Genomic DNA, 14,082 nt, shown 5'->3' with positions numbered 1-14,082 from the left:
AAAATTCTAAAGTGATGGTCATTTAGAAAAGTGGCATCTGTTTATGATTCGTGAAGGAAGTATGCAAGGAGGTGACCTTTAGGAAATAGAGATATAAGCCCGAGGCAAATAGGAATATTGTGCTGAAATAGTAGATCTTAAAACCAGTACAAAATACTGCTGCTTTTTATAAATGCTTAAAAAATGCCCAAATCCCAATTCAACATGTTGGTGAAAATGAAAAGCTTTATTTCGGGAACCCAGTCAGTGAGTTTCTGCAAGTGAGCTGGGACTCAGGTGGAGAACAACTGATGACGTTGTCATACATAGAGTGAAGACTTCTTTAAAGCTCGGGGAATCAGATTTAGTAGCTTTTTGGAGTTTGAGACTTGTTCTGTGAACATCTTGTTGAAGTAAATATCCCGACTTCACCCATGATTCATCTGAGGAAAATCATAACCTAAATCTGAGATTCCCTTTCGATCTCTGAATTCTGCTCTAAACGAAACCACTCAGAACTAACGCACAAGGTCAACTTGAAAAGTTGCTTATGCGAATCTGATGGGTGCTTACAGCTTTACAGCAATGGCCTCTTGTGCACTGAGAAACCCTCGTGTGCCAGGGCAAGTCCTTTTGCCTTGAGTGGGTCTTGCAGAAGGACCCTATAGATCAAGTTACAAATCTGAAGCCTAATTTTAGATGCAGGGGAATTGGTGGGGAGAGATAAGCCCAAGTGGTTGGTTGAGTTTGTCTGTGTGTTTGGTTTATATTCTATACTCTGTATGGGAAGTAAGATAAGGCTCTCTCTTTGCAGGAGCTGCAGAGTGGCACCTCTAATTCAGTGTGATTATTGCCCGCTCCTGTTCCACATGGATTGTCTGGAGCCACCGCTTACTGCCATGCCTCTGGGTAGATGGATGTGCCCAAATCACATAGAACACGTGGTGGTAAGCAGGGCTATGATTGCAGTATGGAGCTGGAGTGGAACCTGGCAGGTCCATTAAAGGACAAAGTACAACAAATGTAAAACAGCTTCTGAGCTCTTATTGCTCCCTGTATCGCTTGTAAAGCTCCTGCTGCAAGCAACGCACTCTCCAAAGGAATATGATGCTGCTATCTGCAATAAAATATAAAGATGGGGGAACTCCTTCCTGTAACTGAAGCTGACAGCTTAGATTGCGGCTCACTGACAGCTTGTCTAGTTTTCGGACTGGACTCCTTAAGATCTAGATGAGCTTCCAGGACTGTGATACAAAGCAGCACAGTGCTACAAATAGGGGAAGTAATTCTTTGCATGCGTAACCCAAAAAACTTTCATTCCAAGAGGGAGTTTTCATTTTGTGGAAAAGCAGTGTACTTGAGACTTAAATACTCAGGAAACAGGGGGCTGAAACAAAAGGCTTGTGCCCAGACAAACTGCTTCTGAGAGCATTGATGCTGCTTAGTCGGCCTCTAAATGCTTAGGTATTCATCTCCAGCAATGTGCCCCTTAACAGAAATGGTTTGTGCTGCAGGAAACAAATAGTCTAAAGCTGAGCTGATGCTGTACTGCCAGTGCTACGAGACGTTAGGAAAGTCTTAGGGTACATTAGAGTGACCCGCAGATCCCTAACTCCTGTGGCATTATCTGATCACCCAGCTGAACCAGAAGAACTTGACCTTGAGTAATCGGTGCCGAGTATTTGACCGGTTCCAGGACACCATATCTCAGCACGTTGTCAAAGTGGATTTCTTAAACCGAATCCATAAGAAACATCCTCCGAATCGCAGAGTTCTTCAATCAGTAAAGAGAAAAGGTTTGAAGGTATGTGTAAACGAGTAGCTGGTGGTGAAAATCCCCACGTATGTGTTCTAGTTTGGAAGGGAAACCAGCACGGCCTGCGGGGAGAGCTGCTTGGGGCAGGAGGCAGAGGGTGAGGTCTGAAGGAATGTGTTGGTGAGAGGCCTGGGAGTCAGCAGTTACTCTTCACTACACATAGGATTTATGAAACCTTTTCTGCTATTACAAGATTTAAATCTAGCACAAGCTTAGAAAGTACAACACAAAACCTACCGAAGGTGGCCCTACAGTCAGCACTGGGGCTGCTGCATGTTCTGTGTTAAACCCCAAAGAGTATTTACTGCCAGAATGCCTGAAAAATGCCACACGGGTTTCCCTTCTTACTTGCCCTTTTTTGCATGACTTCTTTTATGCTGTAGCCACTGCGTTCTGCTGAAGTCACGCCTGACCTAAGGGAATAAAACCTATTAATTTCAGCATAGCTGCATCAATTTAAGCTACTCAAACTTCTAATGTGTTGTCTGCAGGGCTCCTTTGGGTCAGAAAGCAGCAAACACAGAGCGCAGTGCTGGTTAGGCACTTTGTTTAACTAGTCATTCTTGAGTAATTGTTCTCATGTGTGATCTTCTTTCTCTACAATGTAGGTTCCTGATGCTATAAAGTCCCAATATCGGCTTCCACCCCCGTTACTTGCGCCTGCAGCAATTAGAGATGGCGAGCTGATCTGTAACGGGATCCCCGAGGAACCCTTGCAGAAGCACCTTCTGAACACTGAGCACTTAGCCAGCCAGACAGAACAACAGGAGGTAAATGAAGTCAAATGCTTGGACTCTGTGTCTGTAGTTGCTTTGGTACAAAGATCCTCTTCCATTTCAGCCGTGATCAGAGCAGTTGTCTAGGAAACCAGTCTCAAAATCATGTCTGAAGGTGATAACTTGTTTTGTTTCTGACCCTCTTGCCCATTAAAAAAACCTTCGTTTTGGCTTTCTGGGTGAAATGTAACGCTCCTCATTTCACCACTTCCCTGAAGTGTCAAATAATGTTCTGGCCTTAAGAGTGGAGTCGAGGGCTTTCTGTCTATATGTCGTTTTTACATTCTGGCTGAGGGGAAATACTTTCCACTTTGATTATGTAAGGCTGCTCTCAGACACGCTTGTTTGTACATTAATGTCACATTTCTGCACTGCTTTTTATTGCTGGTTGAACTGGACTTTTAAACCAAGGTCAAATGAGTGTTTAAATCTCGTATGAAACTTCTTGGCGCATTCAACAACGCAAAAACATGTTGTTTTGCAGTCAGTGGCGCAGTTGAGTCCTTCGGTTAGCTCAGGGGAATTCTTCTGTGTGGCAGGTGCTCATTCACCACGGAGCTTCAGACTTTGAGTAAATCTTTTGGTCTTGCTCTACCTTGCATAAAAGGAAAGGTGTTCTCCAGCCCAGCTTTGGCAGGTGACTCCCAGTAGCATGGGGTAGGTCAGTATTTCTTTGCAGCACTAAACTGGAGGATTGGAGCCCATATTAGTGCAAGGTGCGTTTGTAACAAGCCGAAGAATTGCAACACTTAATAAAAGAGGAAAGAGTTTGGGGTTGTGGAAGTGCCTATGCTGCCTTCTCCCTCCTTTAATCACAGCTCCTCTGTGTACTGTCCCCACCACAGAGATGAACAATACCTAATTTCAGCTGCGCTTTCGTACCTCTAGACAAATTCTCTCCTGATTCTAGATGAGCATCAGAGCAGGTGCTGTCGTTCCCGGCTGCGTCAGAGCAGTCGGCAGCGCCGCGAGGCAGCTGAATTTCTCATGAACGATGCAGTAACTGTTGAGGTCTGGAGCGTGGTTTGCCTGTGGAGATAACCTGTGACTTTTTTCTTCTTTCCAGTGGCTCTGTAGTGTTGTTGCGCTCCAGTGCAGCATATTGAAACATTTATCTGCTAAGCAGATGACTTCGCTTTGGGACTCTGAACAAACAGAGAAGGCTGATATTAAGCCTGTTATTGTGGCAGACGGCTCACTCGCCAACCCTTACCAGGCAGCTGACAAGGCACCCACACCTTCCCTCTATTCCATGTCATCCTGCACCTCAGGGATCACCACCCAGAATTCCTTGAGCTCCTCGCAATCCCAGCAGACTTTGTCACAGGAAGATGTCAACTGCAGCTCGTGTATAGATAAGTCCAAGAAGGTGTCTTCTTGCGGGACTTCGAATGGGCCGACAGCCTCTGACATTAAAGTGAACGGTCCTCATTTCTATGGCGTTTCGTCCAAACCTTCAGCACAGTTGACTGACTCCCAGAGGCTGATCGGATCTGGTAACACAATACCTGTTTTGTCCCATCGTCAAACGTGGCCTCGGCCCCTCACGCCCCCAGCCACTTGCGGACTTCTGAATCACACCATCGGAACCATCGTCAAAACGGAGAACGTAGCAGGGCCCGTTTCTTGTGCACAAAGGGGTTCTGCGCCGGTCACGAGTATGCCGACGTCCATATCGAGCTCCTGTGCCAGCCTGGAGACCACCAGCACTTTGCAAAGGAAGAACGCGCAGACGCAGATCGGGCCGCCGCTGTCGGCGGAGCTGCGCTCCATGGGCTCCCCTCTGACGGCCACCAGAGCTGTCACCCCTCCGCAGGCCGCGGCCGACGGCATCTCTGCTGTCGGGTCCACAAACAGATTCTGTTCACCAGCACCACCTTCAGGTACGTGCTGAACGGCTGCTCTGGCCGCCCCCCCGGGGCTGAGAAATTGTTAAAGCTAAATGTTAATTTGAACCTCAAGGCTCTAGCGTAATGTCCACGTTTAACTGGGAATTGGGCTTTCTGTGGAGAGCTGGGAGACGTTTCTCAACTCTCCTCTGTCTTGGGGCCCTTCATGGGAGCCATGGGATGTCTTATTTCTGCTACACTTGAGATGGGAATTCTGTCCTGAGAAAAGCAGGATAGATCAGTTTAATTCTGGAGAGCAACAGCAGTTTTAAATCCATTGGCTGCTGTTTAAACAGCTGGCTGCTCCAATTCTGCTTTAAAACTACCGATTTATTTTAAAATGCTGGTTCGAGCACAGAGTAGAACTACTCAAGGAGAGCAGCTGTGTGGCACCTGTGATCTCTGTGCACGGTGACTGTCCTGGCGATGGTTTGTCCCCAGTCCAGACCAGTTTGAAGCCTCGAGCTGCGCAGCCGTGATGTCAGAGCAGTGTGGCCCTGGGGAGCTGTGCTGTGTTCAGTATCTGCTGGCCTGAGATCACAGGGTAGTTATGGACTTGGATCAGCCATTTCTGTCCTAGTTGTACCCAAAAACCTTGCTGTTCAAGTGTATATACCCATTCTTCGGTATAGAAACATCAAATCAGAGGTGTTGATAGATGTTGAAGTCAGAGTGACTGCCCATAACTCAGATGTAGCTGGAATAAGCTTTCACTTGAAGCATTCTCTTCCTCTTCCCTGCCCCAGCTCAGCACCCAGATTAGCAAACCCTTTGTGCAGGGAGGGTGACAGCTCCTGTCTGTCACTCCTCCCACAGCTGAGCAGCTCAGATCTGATGATTGCAAGCAACAGAGGCAACATGTCTTTACTATTCTGTTTAAAATTCCTTATTGAGTAACTACTAAGCTTTGCCTCGCATCAGTTACTTAGGGCGTTAAACAGTTGCTTTTGGCGCAAAGCTTGCATTCTGCAAAATGCAGCTTAGCACATCTTTTTGATGCAATGTCTCTTGGGAAAGGTGTAAATATTCAGATTTTCCTCTAACACAATGCATATATGTATTTATAACAAATCTTAAATTACGGTGTGCAAATTTTGTTGCTGAGTACAAAACCACAAATAATTCATGACGGTTTTTTTCCATAAATTTCGGCCTCATAGTAGCTCTACTTCTAGGCAAACCAACCCAAGAAGATCTGATATCAACAGTGCGTTAAAGGGATTTTGTTTCCTGGCATTTGCCATTGCCTCTTTCAGCTGCATGGTCACTGCCAAAGCAGTGGGATTTTATTTTGTAAATAATAAAACCTGCTTCTGACTGGCACATCCTTACTAGACAGTGAAGCACACCTCAAACTTCTAATAGAGTCACAGGGTGGTTTGGGTTGGAGGGACCTTCAAAGCTCATCCAGTGCCACCCCTGCGATGAGCAGGGACATCTTCACCAGCTCAGGTTGCTCAGAGCCCCGTCCAGTCTGGCCTGGGATGTCCCCAGGGATGGTTCATCCACTACCTCTCTGGGCAACCTGGGCCAGGCTCTCACCACCCTCGATAAGCGAGCAGAAATAAAAACGTGCCAGTTGTACTTTTTAGGCATGTTCAGACTTAGACAAGCTACTTGCCAAGTGTCTTTAGGTTTAGCAAGCTCTCCAAGCTCCTGGGGACTTGATGCTCATCTTCCCAGTCTCTGGTTTATGATGCCACTTACAGTCTGTCATTGCTGCTGCTTCAAACAGGGAGTAGGAGCTTAAATATGTAGGTCTAGAATTCCTCCACGGCCGGAGATGAGAAGCAGAGCTCTGGTGGAGACACACGGAGGTCCTTTTGCGAGCAAAATAAAGCTCGTGGCCTCTAATTGAGACCCTTTACAAAGCACAACTATGAGCAAAATTAGTCATTCTGAGCAGCTTGGAAGCGAAGAGCAGCCCGAGGGCTGGATGCATATCTCACGAACGTCATGGTGATATATCTTCTCTGCACCATCTTTCTCTGTAGATGGTAAGGTCAGTCCCAACACCTTGTCCATAGGAAGCGCTTTACCCTCATCGCTCACTTCAAACTCTGCAGCTACGTTGGACCTCAGCAGTTCCCTGAAAGCGTTTATGGATGGCGGTGAGTATTCAGTTCGTTATCAGTCTCTACCAGCCCTGTGTGTGTGCTTCCCTGGAGCATTCGCTCTCTGCTTAAGGAAAGGTTCCAGAGATAAAGAAGGGTTGCAGTCAGGTGAGGGTGCAGTTGGATATACATTAAATATGCCCTTAAATATGTCACATGCTTCCTTGCTTGTAGTGTTGCCAAGGCAGCAAGGCCAGTGAAATGTTGCTGCCTGCAGCTTTTCTAGGGAAGGATCACAAAGCCACTGCCCGGGCGGCTTTCCAGGTGGAATTCGCATGCAGAAACCTGCAGCCCTGCCCTGCTGTGGCAGCTGCAACCCCGAGCTGCTCCCTCGGGTGCAAAGTCCAGCAGCGATAGATCGTGTGGGCGAGCGGTCACCTGAGTGGTGATGCTCTCATGGGTCAGTTAATTTCCCAATTTATTCCTGCTTCTGTCAGTCTTTTCCTAGACTGGCCCGTTGGGGTTTTTTTTACTTTCCTTTTGTTGTATTTGGCAAGAAATACCAAACCTTAGCGGAATGACTTTGGGAGGAGGAGATTGCTGAACAGCCGTTGTCAGTAGCAAAATGAGGCTGTTGCCAGAGACTCCTCCATCGGAAGAACAGCCTTTCTGGCATTGCAACCCTCTTTTCTTGGGTGAACCCTGACTGCTCAGCTGGCCCAGACGACCTCCCCGCTGTCGGGAAAGGGGATTGAAGCTCTGCTGCTTCTGTTTGATGTTTTAACTGTTGTCCATGTGGAGAAAGCTCTTGGAAGAAGTTACCCAGCCTGCTTGCTGTCAGAAAGCAGACTTCTGTTAGGCTTCACAAATATAAATACTTCAAAGCTATCAGCCACCGATCTGCTTTAAAGTTCATTGATAATATTGTCTGAGTTGCCCCGTTTGGTTTAATTGACCCCGTGTGACTCAAGAAGCCTGTAGTGGCTTCCAAGGTGGTTACCAAATAATGGAGCTTCACAAGAAGGTCCCAACCCATTGCCCAAAGGGGCACGATGTCCGTCTCTGCAGACCTGTTGATTCTGAGCCAAAACGGCTGATTTTCAACTTATCAGTCCCTGTTCCCCTAAACTTCAGCTTGCTGCCCGAGTTGTAGCTCTCTGGCCATTGCTGGCATTCTCCTCGCACGCTGCTTGCAGGAGATGATGTGAAGTAATAGACCCCCCATCTGTGTGAGATTCTGGATTTGTCACGTCTCTGCTGTTGAAGCAAATGGCAAGTTGGAAAGCAGGACGGTTAAATCCACTGCAACTCAGACTGCACCTTTTCCATTAATAACTAATTGCTTTTTGTTTATTAACAGAGATTGAGATAAACATGCTGGATGAGCAGCTGATCAAATTTCTGGCCTTGCAGAGAATACATCAGCTCTTTCCCTCCAAAGCTCAGTCTCTAGCGAGCAGCGGTGGTTCCCATCAGCAGTCTCCTGTGGGAAACCACATCGAAGGTAAGAGCAGCCCTAGAATAGCTGGTTTGTAGCTGTTTGACACTCCCTTGCCTTTTCCTGGAAGATCTCCCTTTTCTTCTGCTGTCTGTCTGATGCGACCTTTCATGTTTCTTTCCTCTCATCCCCCACTCTGAATAACCATTGACCAGAAACTCCTTCATGTCCTTCTGCTTAATAATTTATTAATTATGGCAATGGAAATACTTTCAGTATCTTCTGATTTTCTGCTGGAAATCCTTGTTGAAGTTGTGTTTTATTCATCTTAGAATAAGCAAGAGATGGGAAGGTTCGGCTGCTATTTTTTTTTCTTCCTCACCTTTGGGATGGGCAAGAGAAATAGATGAATTCCTGCTCTCTTTCTGGAGAATTTGCTTATGAGACAAGTGCATGAACAGGAGGAACCGGGGCACAGAATATATGTGTGGCATTGTCACTGCCCGTTCAGAATAATGTCACTGTCCAGCTGAATCACTAACTGCAACTAATACAAATAATGGGGAGAAACCTGTCCTTCTGTTGCAAATCTCCAGATTTCTGAGTCCAACTTGTTGTGTTTGTGGTCACTGGTATCACATGCTAACATCTGAAGCAGCAGGAGGAACGTGGCTTCATGTTCCTCCACATGCAGCCAATTTAATCTGCTTTCAAGCACTAACTGGACTGGACTGTTGTGATAGCAGTTGTCTGCTCCTCCTCTGCTAGGCCTGGGGGTAAATATCCAAGATAAGATCTTTGCAAGTCTGTTAGCAGTCAGGAACCACCTTCTGAAACTGCTCAGCTTGCTGCTGTAGCATCGCTGCATTCCCTAAATGCTTTGTGGGTCTTCTTTGAATGCAGCTGCAGGACACAGCACCGGGCTGAGCCGCGTTCTGTGCTGCTCTGGCAATTCCGCAGCAGTCTGTCAGAAGGCAGATTGATTCTCTTAACCCATCGCCCTTTTTGGACAGGAATGATGGATCCAGCACCGTAGGGACCAGTAAATTGTCCTGTCCCGGGGGCTGGGTTGGTCCTTGGACAACTCCTGTGTTTTCCCTGCGGCTTTGCTAGAAGTGAAACCACAGCTGTGAGGTTGGTGACATTCACCAGCACCAGTATTTTTTTTAAGTAGCACTTTGACAGCAAGACTCACCTCTTTGATTACCCAAAGTGGAAGGGATTAAGAGAGAAGCTGGAGGCTTGTGTTTTCCTCAGCGTGGCTCCATTGTGCACACGCCGTATTAGCGCTCCCCCAATTGCACGGCTTGTGTGGGTTGCTGGAGAGAGCAATTTTCTCTGATGAGTGGCAAAAAGATGTTTAATGCACAAACATTTCTAGAGGGTTGGGAATTGGAGTTTAGGCCAAAGCTGACTGCATCTTCCTTGGCATCTGTGCTTTCTGGAGAGTCTGGCGCTGGGGACACTGGCGTCAAGCCGCCTTCCAAACCGATAACATTGTTCAAGTAATTTCTTTTTTATCTTGCAGCGCAAAGAAAGGAAGTGCAAGCCCGGGCGGTGTTCTATCCTCTGATGGGCTTAGGGGGTGCAGTCAATATGTGCTATCGAACCCTCTACATTGGGACAGGTGAGCAGCTTTTCCCTGCCCTGACCTTTCAGAAATCAGGGTGGTTCTCCCTGACCCTCCCGAAGTGTTTGCCAAGTGGGTGTTGAAGAAAACAAGACCCATTGTGGCCGCTCTTGCTGGGATTCTTTGCTACCAAGAAACCTGGAAATTGGTCATCCACTTGAATTTTGGTGGGGTTGTACCTTTGTAACCAGACTAGTGTGAGAATCAACAGGACTGGCTTTCCTGGAGATTAACGCCTGACTGAGGGCGAGAAGAGTTACTGTTTGTTTGCAGGTTTCATTTCTTTGTGCTTAGATTCCCTGGCTGCCCTGGGCAGACCAGTAACTGCGAAATGCTCTTCAACCTTCATGGAGCTGCTCGCCTTCCCTTCCCCCACCGAAACTTTGTTGTTCAGTGGCTTATCGCAGCATTATTCATGCAGTCCTGGAAGCACGGACAAAGGCAGTTGCTCCCCTGTTGTTTTGCTAATTGAAGTTTAATTCTGTCTGTTGTTCTCTGCTGCCTGACAGATCTTTTTTTCTGAAACGAACTGAGCCTGTTTTGTCCTCCCTGTTGACAGGAGCTGATATGGATGTGTGCCTTACAAGCTACGGTCACTGTAACTATGTGTCTGGCAAACACGCCTGCATATTCTACGATGAGGTGAGTGCCTGAGTGGGTTTTTTTTAATTATTTTTATCATTTGGCATGCACGGCGGTGGGAGCTGGAGATGCAGGCAGCAGGTTGTCTTTGTGCCGTGCTCCTTTGTGGACTACAAAGTGAGAGCTGGGGCTGTGAATGGTTTCACTCCAGTGAAGGCTGCGTCAGCGTTTTCTGTCAAACCCCTTTCTGAAGCGCAGAGCTCTGCCAGCATGATTTCTCTGAGCGAACTGCCTGGGGACAAAGACTGACCACAAGCAAGCTCTGTCACTGCTGGTGTCTAGGGACAAAACAAAATAATAATAGAAATGGCTCAATACTTTTTGATCCAGCTGCGTTGTTAATGAAAGCTAAACTTGACGTGTCTACATTAAGCCTCAACTGGAACAAAACAGGGAACTGCTCCAAGTCTCTTGCTTTCAGGTGTGGTGGTGGTGCAGATTGTTCGTGCCCATCTGCGCTACTCTGTGTAAATTATTTATTTAACCAAAATGTCAGTTAAGCTCTCAGCATAAACACAGCTCTACAGTTGCTTCTTAACTACAGTCCAGAGATTAGTCTGTTCTTGAAGCAAACAGACCAGTGGGTCTGCCAATAAAAGCGCCGCTGGAGATGTCCCTTAGCATGGAAATAGTCTTTGAAGCAAGATAGAGTCTTTTATATCGCCATTTGTCAAGCTACTGAGCAGGATCCAGGATTAACCCACAGCCGGCTTCAGCCAGTCCTCCAGTGCACTACAGGCTACGGAACACACTCAGTAACAGGATCCAGACCTTAAATCTGTGTTGAAGCATCTCCTCACAGTGGTCAGTCCTAAACCAGGTTCTAGGCACTGAACTTCATCCGTACTCCAGCAGGACTCCTGTGTTTGTGTCACTCTGCAGGGACAATTCCCCCTCCTGAGCTCTGTCTGCTGTTTCTGGCCATTGGCAGCTCATGCTTGGCCTTGGTCTCCACAGTCAAGCAGGTTACTTGAAAACTTACTCCCCTGTGCATGGGGAGGTTTTGTAACTTGATTAAAGCTCTCTAGTCCCTGGGGGAACAAGGTCTCCAGCCCTCAGATCATTCCCCTGAGCTCACCTGAAATCTCCGCTCTGCCAACATCCTCCGCGCAGCTCAGCTGAGCGTGGCGCTGCGGGTGTAACGCTGTGCGTCACGGTGACATCCCCCGGCGTTTCAGCGAGAGGCCTGTAAATCCCAGACCGTCTCTTACCTCGCGGCTGCTGCAGCACGCTGCCAGCCCTCTTGCCATCTTGACTTCCCAAAGCACAGCTCTTTCCTGCTAGGCGCAGGGCTTGGGCTAAGTCTAGTGTGCCTTTGTGAGAATCGGCTTGAATCCCCGTTTCCGAAAGATCTGTTGGTCCAAGTGCAGTGGGTAGAACCCACTCCAGATCTGTTTGGGCCCTGTGTCCCTGCGGGGAGCACCCTGGGAAGCAGCTCTTGCTGGGAAGGCAGCTGCATTGTGAGCGTGAGCCATGCACAAGGCTCGGGTTGGTGGTCTCTGAACCCAGAGGGTGTTTTAACTGCTCTTATTTAACCATCAACAGCGGTAGTTCATTTCCATGCTCTGAGGGGTGGACAGGCAGAAGCCTTCCTGACTTGGTGTCTCGATTCCCTCCTCTTCCCTTTTATTTTATTTTTCTATTTTTCAGAATACGAAACATTACGAGCTGTTGAACTACAGTGAGCATGGGACGACGGTGGACAACGTTCTGTATTCGTGTGACTTCTCGGAGAAGATGACGCCCACTCCTCCCAGCAGTATTGTTGCCAAAGTGCAGAGCGTGATAAGTGAGTGTTGAGGCAGCACCAGCCCCACGTTAACACCATGGGGAGCGATCAGAGGGGGACGGGAGCGGGTGCAGATCAATTCCTTGTTGGTGCCCCTTGTTCCGCGGCGGTTGGTTCACCTCTGGCAAAAGAGGAGCCTCTCCTGCGGCCTCAGCCTGGGTTACACCCCAGACCTTCCTCTGCGGCCCTGGGGAGCGTTAACCCCACTCCTGGCTCCGGTGCTGGAGTTAACCAGGCTCCAGCCCTGCCTGACAGCAGCTCCAGCTGATGAAATCCAGTTCAGAGCTGGACTGAGGGGCTTCCTCACGCATGTCCTCCCTCCCAGGCTGCGCAGAAGCGATCTGGGCTGTGCTGAAGGCATCACATCGCATGGCTTATTCCTGCTCTCTCCATGTGTAAATGCCTCTACAGCTCCAGGGAGATTCCAGTTTCCCTTTTATCAGGGGCTGGACGATCTCACCCCTGAGAAAAACAAGCTGCTGCTGACCTGCTCAAATCTTACAGGTTGTTTTGTTTTGTTTTTCTAGAACGACATAAAAGCAGAAAACAGGAGGAGGAGCCGCACGAAGAAGCCGCTGTGATGAATTCGCAGGCGCAAGGGCAGCATCAGAAACCCTGTAACTGCAAAGCCAGCAGCTCCAGCCTAATCGGGGGCAGCGGGGCCGGCTGGGAGGGGACAGCCCTGCTCCACCACGGCAGTTACATCAAGCTGGGCTGCCTGCAGTTTGTTTTTAGCATCACTGAATTTGCGACCAAACAGCCCAAGGGGGACACTGCCTTAGTACAAGACATGGACTTGGAGGAGAAGCTTTCTCTGAAACCCCACCAGGTGCCCGTGCTGCGGTCCAACTCCGTTCCTTAGGAATTTTAGGAAGAGAGCTTTGGAGTTAAGGAAACAAACACCCTCAGACTCTTGCAATGCAAAAATGTACAAACCGAGGTGGGATCTTTTTCTATGTCGGCCCAGAGACTGTTCTCACGCCGTTTGCATGAAATGAAGAACGTTTAACTTTTTTTAATTTTTCTTTTTTGCTCAAGTTTTAGGGGCATTTGCACATATATTTGTACTATACATTTCATTTTAAAAGGAAAAAAAACTGCAGTGAGAGCAGGACGTGTCAGAGCGAGGGGTGACCGCTGTCTGACTCCAGGACTCTCTCTGACAGGTAGTTCCCATGCAGTTGTAAAATAATCAGAAACTTGTTCTATTTTGTGCCAGTGACAATAGTTTTATATTAAAAGAGAAATACAGTTTTCATACAGCAAATCTATACAATATCATTGTTTTATTTAATGTAAAGAAGCACTCTTCTTCCCACAGTTATTTTTCCCATCCCTCCCTGCTATGGTTGCACTACAAGTAGCTACTGTGTATTATGGGCAGTGAGAAATGAGTTCTTTTCCTGGTGTCCATCCTATTTTTATTTCAAATAAGGAAAAGTGTTGGATTCTGTGTAAATACATCAGTGATGGCATTTTTCAATGTTTTAAAGCTGTGTACAGTGCTACATGTGGTATGACGTTCCTCAAATTGTCTATTGTAGCAGATCGTTTGTCGTAACCTGTCTGTCTCTTTTGTTTATATGCCACCTCCCCGCAGCAGAACAGCTAGTTCCACTGTACATAGTAATTGTAACGTTTTAGACTTTACAGAAACTTTCCTGTATTCTGTATATAAAAAAAAAATACTTCACATTCTGTTTTCTTGACTGTCTTAACTCTTGTCACCACAACCTGGGGCTGTGGGAGGATGTCGGTGGCCCAGGATGGGGACAGGGAGGTCACAGAACCATGGAATAGTTTGGGTTGGGAGGGAACTTTGAAAAAGGAAAGAATTCTTCCCGGAAAGGGCTGTTGGGCATTGGAACAGGCTGCCCAGGGCAGTGCTGGAGTCACCATCCCTGGAGGGGTTTAAAAGGCGTTTAGATGAGGTTCTCAGGGACATGGGTTAGTGCTAGAGTCCAAAATGAGTCTAAGGTTGTCTGCTCCAGCACTGAGCAGGGACATCTTCAACTGCATCAGATCCAACCTGGCCTTGAATGGTTCCAGGGATGGAGCATCTGCCACCT

The 14,082-nt window shown here is 47.6% G+C and overlaps 1 protein-coding gene across 1 annotated transcript in view; it reads left to right on the top strand.

Annotated features, from left to right (window-relative positions):
- Positions 1 to 13,708, top strand: part of PHF12 (PHD finger protein 12) — a 30,877-nt gene extending 17,169 nt beyond the window's left edge. Inside the window, exons 6-15 of the mRNA XM_065853188.2 lie at positions 794 to 926; positions 1,619 to 1,783; positions 2,404 to 2,565; positions 3,638 to 4,454; positions 6,455 to 6,571; positions 7,875 to 8,018; positions 9,481 to 9,579; positions 10,142 to 10,224; positions 11,875 to 12,013; positions 12,541 to 13,708. Coding sequence (XP_065709260.1) covers positions 794 to 926; positions 1,619 to 1,783; positions 2,404 to 2,565; positions 3,638 to 4,454; positions 6,455 to 6,571; positions 7,875 to 8,018; positions 9,481 to 9,579; positions 10,142 to 10,224; positions 11,875 to 12,013; positions 12,541 to 12,875 — 2,194 coding nt within the window. The 3' untranslated portion in view covers positions 12,876 to 13,708. The remainder of the gene's footprint in view (positions 1 to 793; positions 927 to 1,618; positions 1,784 to 2,403; positions 2,566 to 3,637; positions 4,455 to 6,454; positions 6,572 to 7,874; positions 8,019 to 9,480; positions 9,580 to 10,141; positions 10,225 to 11,874; positions 12,014 to 12,540) is intronic.
- Positions 13,709 to 14,082: the final 374 nt, after the last annotated feature.

This window comes from Patagioenas fasciata, chromosome 19, assembly GCF_037038585.1.
Source record: "Patagioenas fasciata isolate bPatFas1 chromosome 19, bPatFas1.hap1, whole genome shotgun sequence".
Taxonomy (NCBI): Eukaryota; Metazoa; Chordata; class Aves; order Columbiformes; family Columbidae; genus Patagioenas; species Patagioenas fasciata.
The sequence above is the reverse complement of the archived record's forward strand: the minus strand, read 5'-3'. Positions and strand labels throughout refer to the sequence as shown.